We start from the raw sequence: 9,100 nt of genomic DNA, 5'->3' as shown, positions 1-9,100 counted from the left end.
AACGTCAGAACCCAACGTTGATTAAACGTTGTCAAAAAGCATGTTGTGTTGTAAAATATTGTTGGGAAATGACCAAATTTCAATGGTCAAATCAACGTCAGAACCCAACATTGATTAAACGTCGTCAAAAAGCATGTTGTTTCAACGTTGTATTTGTGTTGTAGAATATTGGTTGGTAAATGACCAAAATTCAATGGTTAAATCAACGTCAGAACCCAACATTGATTAAACGTTGTCAAAAAGCATGTTGTGTTGTAAAATATTGGTTGGAAAATTGACCAAAATTCAATGGTCAAATCAACGTCAGAAGCCAACATTGATTAAACGTCGTCAAAAAGCATGTTGTTTCAACGTTGTATTTGTGTTGTAAAATATTGGTTGGAAAATTACATAAATTCAATGGTTAAATCAACGTCAGAACCCCATGTTGATTAAACGTTGTCAAAAAGCATGTTGTGTTGTAAAATATTGTTGGGAAATGACCAAATTTCAATGGTCAAATCAACGTCAGAACCCAACATCGATTAAACGTCGTCAAAAAGCATGTTGTTTCAACGTTGTATTTGTGTTGTAAAATATTCGTTGGGACATGACCAAATTTCAATGGTCAAATCAACGTCAGAACCCAACATTGATTAAACGTTGTCAAAAAGCATGTTGTGTTGTAAAATATTGTTTGGAAAATGACCAAAATTCAATAGTCAAATCAACGTCAGAACCCAACATTGATTAAACGTCGTCAAAAAGCATGTTGTTTCAACGTTGTATTTGTGTTGTAAAATATTGGTTGGAAAATTACATAAATTCAATGGTTAAATCAACGTCAGAACCCAACGTTGATTAAACGTTGTCAAAAAGCATGTTGTGTTGTAAAATATTGTTTGGAAAATTACCAAAATTCAATGGTCAAATCAACGTCAGAACCCAACATTGATTAGTCGTCGTCAAAAAGCATGTTGTTTCAACGTTGTATTTGTGTTGTAGAATATTGGTTAGAAAATTACTAAGATTCAATGGTCAAATCAACGTCAGAACCCAACATTGATTAAACGTCGTCAAAAAGAATGTTGATTCAACGTTGTATTTGTGTTGTAAAATATTGGTTAGAAAATTACAAAAATTCAATGCTCAAATCAACGTCAGAACCCAACATTGATTACAAGTCGTCAAAAAGCATGTTGTAACATCGTTGTATTAGTGTTGTAAAATATTGGTTGGGAAACGACCAAATTTCAAAGGTCAAATCAACGTCAGAACCCAACATTGATTAGATGTCGTCAAAAAGCATGTTGTTTCAACATTGTATAATATTGGTTAGAAAATTACTAAAATGTAATGGTCAAATCAACGTCAGAACCCAACATTGATTAAACGTCGTCAAAAAGCATGTTGTTTCAACGTTGTATTTGTGTTGTAGAATATTGGTTGGAAAATTACATAAATTCAATGGTCAAATCAACGTCAGAACCCAACGTTGATTAGACGTCGTCTAAAAGCATTTTGTTTCAATGTTGTATTTGTTTTGGAAAATATCGGTTGGGAAATGACCAAAATTCAATGGTCAAATCAACGTCAGAACCCAACATTGATTAAACGTTGTCAAAAAGCATGTTGCGTTGTAAAATATTGTTTGGAAAATTGACCAAAATTCAATGGTCAAATCAACGTCAGAACCCAACATTGATTAAACATTGTCAAAAAGCATGTTGTTTCAACGTTGTATTTGTGTTGTAAAATATTGCTTAGAAAATTACTCAAATTTAATGGTCAAATCAACGTCAGAACCCAACATTGGTTACAAGTCGTCAGAAAGCATGTTGTTTCAACGTTGCATTTATGTTGTAAAATATTGGTTGGAAAATGACCAAAATTCAATGGTCAAATCAAAGTCAGAACCCAACATTGATTAAACGTTGTCAAAAAGAATGTTGATTCAACGTCAGGACCTAATTCGACAAGTTCTCGGCGCTGTTTTTAAAGTCTTGTGCCTGCTGGCTTGGCTCTGGGTTGGTTTTTGCCTGATCCCCCCCTTTCTGATAAGACCTGATAAGACCTCGAGAGAAAGAGATGATGTGGTATTATCTGCTCACAGATGCTACTTGCTGGTTATTTGAGCACACTGCAGCTAGTCCTGGATTTTCCAAAGCCTTAATGCTTCAGTCACACACAGGATTCTCACAGGAATGAGGCAGAAATACAACTTTACCCACTGCATCAATCCATATGCTACCTGAACATTGAATATTTTAACTTTTACAAACCACAGTTCAAAAATGGCCCACGGGACGCACTTTGGACACCCAGTACTAACAGTAATAAATAACCACTTAATATCAAGCAACAGCATTCTGGATTAGGAAAATGGGGGAGAATTAAACCAAACACTTACCAGGAACAAAAACGTATATCTCGGCTTCCGTGGCTTCCTCCGGGTTTCCCGCCAAGTCCTCGTAGACACAAACGTAGTAGCCGGTGTTTTCCACGGTGGCGTTGTAGATGAACAAAGTGGCGGTGAGGTATCCAGGGTACACGAAGGTGTTGTGGGGAAGAGGCTCCACCCAGACAACGTTGTTCTTGCCGGTGCAGCTGATGTTGAACACCGAGTTGGGCCTCAGGACGAACTCGTCCTCGTTGGAGACGATGGTGGGCGGCGACAGTCCGCAGGTAACTGCCAATATTTACGCTGTCAGCTCGCGCTTGAACTGAGTGGTGTCAATCACAAGAGACCTACCTGTGACTGTTAGCGCCAGGATGGAGCCAAAGATCACGCATAATTTTGTAGAATCATCCATGTTGATGGATGTTCTAGCCTGGCAAGACAAGAAAAGGAGCTTTAAATCCCAAGTAAAGCGACTCCAAAATAGTCTTAAATACGAGGTTAGTACGGAGGGTCAGCAACCCGCGGCTCTTTAGCGCCGCCCTAGTGGCTCCCTGGACCTCTTTCAGAGATGTGTGAAAATTGAAAAACTTTTAATATAATTTCTGTAGGAGAACAAACCTTCCTAATTGTTGTAAATCCCACTGTTTATGTTACTCATGCTTCACTGATGACAGTATTTGGCAAGCGGCGTTTTGTCCTACTAATTTCAGCTATCCTTGAACTCACCGTAGTTTGTTTACATGTACAACTTTCTCCGACGCTGCCACAGAAAGACGTGTTTTGTGCCACTCCTTCTGTGTCTCATTTTGTCCACCAAACGTTTTATGTTGTGCGTGAATGCACAAAGGTGTGCTTATCAGGCATATTTGGTCACTGCAAGCTAATCGATGCTAACAGGCTATTTTAGGCTAGCTGCATGTACATATTGCATCATTATGCCTCGTTTGTAGCTATATTTGATTTACATTTAATTTCCTCAATTGATGTCCTCTGTGAATTTAATGTATATTTGCATGTCTCGTGACACATTATCTGTATGTAATATTGGCTGCATTTCTCATAGTTGTTTGTGTGCCATGTTGTTCCAGACCACAGCAAACGTTACCCAGCTTGCAAAGATTGTAATGAATCCATTAGAAGAAGACAGCCTGCCGTTTCCTTCAACTTGGACACACACATCTATACCTTTGGCCATTCTGAGCCAGTCATTTCCAGGAGTTATCTCATCCTGTGAGCAGCCTTTATTTTACTAATGTTTTCCAATGTTGAAAAAATGGTAGAATAAAAACTCAAATACAACATTTCTGTCAACGAAGATTTGCGTCAGCCTTTGATAGTAGGCTATTATAGTTAATATAGACACTTACATCATGTGTTGCCTGCATTATAACACTTATATAAGATTTTTTAAGTCATTTTGATAGTAGGCTAATATAACTAATATAGACACTTACATCATGTGTTGCCTTCATTATAACACTTATATAAGATTTTTAAGTCATTTTGATAGTAGGCTAATATAACTAATATAGACACTTACATCATGTGTTGCCTTCATTATAACACTTACATACGGCTTTTAAAGTCATTTTGATAGTAGGCTATTATAGCTCATATAGACACTTACATCATGTGTTGCCTTCATTAGAACACTTGTATACAGCTTTTATAGTCACTTTGATAGTAGGCTATTATAGCTTATATAGACACTTACATCATGTGTTGCCTTCATTAAAACACTTATATACGGCTTTTAAAGTCATTTTGATAGTAGGCTAAAATAGCTAATATGGACACTTACATCATGTGTTGCCTTCATTATAACACTTACATACGGCTTTTAAAGTCATTTTGATAGTAGGCTATTATAGCTAATATAGGCACTTATATCATGTGTTTCCTTCATTATAACACTTATATAAGGCTTTTAAAGTCATTTTGATAGTAGGCTAAAATAGCTAATATGGACACTTACATCATGTGTTGCCTTCATTATATACGGCTTTTAAAGTCATTTTGATAGTAGGCTAATATAGCTGATATAGACACTTGCACCGTGTATTGCCTTCATTATTACACTTATATAAGACTTTTAAAGTCATTTTGATAGTAGGCTATTATAGCTAATATAGGCACTTATATCATGTGTTTCCTTCATTATAACACTTATATAAGACTTTTAATTTTTAACGGCTCCAGACAGATTTTGTTGTTGTTGTATTTTTGGTCCAATATGGCTCGTTCAACATTTTGGGTTGCCGACCCCTGGGTTAGTATCATGACTTCAAGAGAAGACGAGGTGTCATGTAACGGATGGTGTAGTTCATAGAGGCTGCCAAAAGAGGGCGACATAGTCCACCTCTTTACGCCATCAAGTCTATTCAACTCGCTTTTTTTTGTTCCCCCTTTTCCCCCTTAAAAGTTCGATTTTTCGTGTTTTACATGCAACTGTTGCTGATGTCTGTTTTGCATGACTTTTTCCCCCCTTAACTTAAATCCTGCTTAAAAAGCTTAATTCTGTATAGTTTCTCCAATTAGGTTTCAATATGTTTTCTGAGCCAATAACAGTTAAGGAAGTTAATATTTATATATTTTGTTTGTACTGTAATAATGCTGTTTAGGCTTTTTGTTGCTCTTTTTTTTAATCCTGGGTTTAAAAAATGTTCAAAAACGGATTTATGCACACATCTTTTTTTTTTTGTATATACATTTTTTTTTAAAAGGTGCCTATTTTGGTGGCAATTATCCTCCTCTTGCATGCGTAAATGTGCGCAAAAAAAGCCGCTCCTCTTTTGCAATCGCCTCCAAATATTGCAAACACTTCTATCCTTTCTGCAGCTCAACAAGAACACCCCGAAAAAGTATCAATTCACTTTTTTTTTTCTTCCACGCAGTTTTTTTTTTCCTTTGCTGAAGTATTCCTGCACAGCTCAACATCGTCCTCTTCAATGAGCGCCCCCCCCCCCCCCTCCCTCTTCTTTTTTTAAATTAATTCCACGCATTCCACAGGAAAGTCCAGAAAAGAAGCTGCAGTGAAATTCCACAGTGTCTCCCATTTAAAAAAAAAAAAAAATGAGACGACTTCAGGCTTTGAGGTGATACCTCCAGCTGCTTCTCTCCACGCAGCCCGGCCAGCCTCACCTCTTGTGGGGGGTGGCCATATGGCGCGCAACGGGGGTAGTTTGGAAGAAATTAACTTGGAATTTTCTATATATATATATATATATATATATATATATATATATATATCAAAGTAAGTAATGCATGTGCATTCAAATTGATATTTGCAACTTCTTACTATTTAATTGCGTCCAATTAAGGGCAAATAAATCATTTTCCCCCTTGTTTCCTGCAGCATGTTTGAATTTACCTGAAGTAATCCCCTGGTTACAATCCGTTAGTGGGAGTAAAATCCACAGTGGAAAAAGGGGTCTCTCCAAAAAAAAAAAAAAAAGTAGTCCACGGAGTGTGAATGTGATCCTCCGTCCACGACTGCGTGACTGACTGAGTGAGTGAGAAGGACCTGTGAGTTGGTCCAACTTACAGTCCTGCCTCCTCCCTCCCCTACAAAAAGTCATCATCTGGCTCCAAGTAAATAACTCTCAGGAAATGACCCCCCTCCCCCCCTTTTTTTCTCTTTTACACGTCACCTTTCAAAGTAAGAGCCTTGTAGAATGTTACACTATTAAAACTAACTCACCTGTGTGTTTCATAATAGTTCCATTTTGCACAAAAAAACTGACACTTTTCTACACAATTTACCAAAAAAAGTTGCTTATTTAGCTTATTTGTTTGCTTGTTATGTTTTATTTGGCACACTTTTTTTTTTTTTTTAACTCTCACCAAAGTTCACCGAACAGAGTAAAAAGCAAAAAATATATGAGGAAAAAATATGTACTGTATATATTTGTATAAATATATTTTAAAAAATTATATATATATATATATATACAAATATTTTTTTTTATTGTGGTATATTTTATGTTACATATTTTTTCCTCATATATTTTTGCTTTTTATTCTGTATGTATGTATGTATGTATATATATATATATATATATATATATATATATATATATACTGTATATATTTGTATAAATATATTTCAAACAATTATATATATATATATAAACAAATTTTTTTTTTATTGTGGTATATTTTATGTTACATATTTTTTTCTCATATATTTTTGCTTTTTACTCTGTATATATATATATATATATATATATATATATATATATATATATATATATATATATATATATATATATATATATATGTGCACACAAATATCATTGTTTTTAAACTAAAGTGATTTTATAATAAAAGAACGAATTTAGGTGTTTGTCAGGGCTTTTTGCCTATATTTTTCTACATTTATAATAAAAAATAAAATGTCATTAAATACAGTTTTTTAATTTTATATATCAATATTTAGACATACTTCCCAAAAGAAGATGGCTAATTTACAAGAAAGATCATCTAAATTAGGATTGTCACTCAACCCCCCCCCCCCCCCTCCCCAAAAAAAAGTATATCTGACTTAGTTGCAATAAATATATAAATATTTGTTTATTTCAATCGGTTCCATACAAATACAATTTATCAAAACAACACGTTTGATAAATAATATTTTAAATATATGTTTTCACACAAGTACATATTAGTGGTAAAATACCACGTTTTATAGAAAACGATTAAAAAAAATAAAAATTAAAAAAATACATATTTTTGTCCGAAAATAACAAAATATATTTTGGCGAAATAAAATAGATAAAAAATACTTTAAAAATTATATATTATAAAGTGTTGCTGGTTGCAGTACTGCGCTGAGCTCCTAGAGGGCGCTCCAACACCGTGTGATCACTAGAGCGCAGGGCAGTCAAACGCATTACTCAGCAATACAGGGGCCGTCAAAGGGCCAGTTTTAAATGTAAGACAGTAAATGAACTGAATGTGAAATCACTCCTTTATGTATTTTTAAGGATTGCTTCTGTATTCACAACTCATTCAAATTAAAAAAAAAACAAGCATTTATATTATTGTAAAGAAAATCTTTTTAATTAGTCAGGTTAAGAAACCCACATAACTCATCAATCTACCTTCAAACTATTCAAGTAAATAACAAAAATATCATTAACTTCCTTCAAAACGTCATCGTTAGAGTGTGTCAGGCAGCACTGCAACCACAGCAATACGCTTTGTTTTTTCACTAATAGTCTCACTAAATGAAAAACAATTAGGAGCATTATGAAATAACACAGTTGTATTGGTAATGTATACAGTAAAACATTCATACATATAAACACAGTTATGTCATAATGCAACACTCAATTAAACATCCCTGTCCCACAGCTGTTTGGAGTCAAGTCCTACTACGTCACAGGTGTCAAACTCAAAGCCCGGGGGCCACATCTGGCCCGCGACATCATTTTATCTGGTCCGCGAACACCTGGAAATATGTGTCAATAAAGTAATTAATATTTTCTCACTAAATTGATTTTGACAGAAACAAATATATGAACTGCTTGAAATTGCTTACCTTTTAAACTTTAATAGTATCCAATATTGCAATACATATTAGAGTAGGTCATCATACTTTCCAAACATGTTTTTTTCTAAATAAAAATATTTCACTTTACAGCACGCTGCCCATCAAAATAATAAAAATTACAATAAATTTGTTTTTTTTAAACTTTTTTTTTACGGTAGAAAAACTGGCAGCTAAATTGCCAGAATTAAAAAAAAGAACTTGTACAGTTTTTCCATTCACAATATAATGTTGTAAAAAACAATGTCAATTTAACACAGAAATTCAGGCAACTAAGCTACCAGCTTTTTCCGTAAACCCCCCCAAAAAAATTACTGTAAAATGTTGTAAAAAAAAATAAAAAACCATAAAACACTATTTTACAGTAACATTTTGTAAATGTAAAGTTTTTACTGTAAAATCGACAGTCCACTTAAAACTATTTATATAATTGATAATGAAATCCAGAGGCAAATTCATACATTATTCACTGTTACAAACAACACAATTTTATCTGGCCCGCAAACACCTGGAAATATGTGTCAATAAAGTAATTAATATTTTCTCACTAAATTGATTTTGACAGAAAAAAATATATGAACTGCTTGAAATTTCTTACCTTTTAAACTTTAATAGTACCCAATATTGCAATAAATATTAGAGTAGGTCATCATACTTTCCAAACATGTTTTTTCTAAATAAAAATACTTAACTTTACAGCACGCTGCCCATCAAAATAATAAAAATGACAATACATTTTTTTTTTTAAACTTTTTTTTTTACGGTAGAAAAACTGGCAGCTAAATTGGCAGAATAAAAAAAAAGAACTTGTACAGTTTTTCCATTCACAATATAATGCTGTAAAAAACAATGTCAATTTAACACAAAAATTCTGGCAACTAAGCTGCCAGCTTTTTCCGTAAACCCCCCCCAAAAAAAATTACCGTTAGAAAAAAACAAAAAATAACCATAAAACACTATTTTAGGGTTAGGGTTAGGGTTAGTTACTGTAAAATGTTGTAAAAAAAACAAACAAACAAAAAAAAAAAACTATATTTTACAGTAAAATTGTGTAAATGTAAAGTTTTTACTGTAAAATCGACAGTCCACTTAAAACTATTTATATAATTAATAATGAAATCCAGAGGCAAATTCTTACATTATTCACTGCTACAAGTGACATAATTTTA

At 33.6% G+C, this 9,100-nt stretch overlaps 1 protein-coding gene across 1 annotated transcript in view; it reads right to left on the bottom strand.

Moving 5' to 3' along the window:
- pdgfra (platelet-derived growth factor receptor, alpha polypeptide) overlaps positions 1-5,894 on the bottom strand; it is a 48,026-nt gene extending 42,132 nt beyond the window's left edge. The window contains exons 1-3 of the mRNA XM_061978097.2: positions 5,751-5,894; positions 2,732-2,810; positions 2,390-2,668 (exon numbers count right to left, since the gene is read on the bottom strand). Of these exons, the coding sequence (XP_061834081.2) occupies positions 2,390-2,668; positions 2,732-2,792 (340 nt within the window). The 5' untranslated portion in view covers positions 2,793-2,810; positions 5,751-5,894. The remainder of the gene's footprint in view (positions 1-2,389; positions 2,669-2,731; positions 2,811-5,750) is intronic.
- Between the last annotated feature and the right edge of the window lie 3,206 nt (positions 5,895-9,100).

Source organism: Nerophis lumbriciformis, linkage group LG18 (assembly GCF_033978685.3).
Source record: "Nerophis lumbriciformis linkage group LG18, RoL_Nlum_v2.1, whole genome shotgun sequence".
Classification (NCBI taxonomy): Eukaryota; Metazoa; Chordata; class Actinopteri; order Syngnathiformes; family Syngnathidae; genus Nerophis; species Nerophis lumbriciformis.
This window is presented reverse-complemented; position numbering and strand designations above follow the sequence as displayed.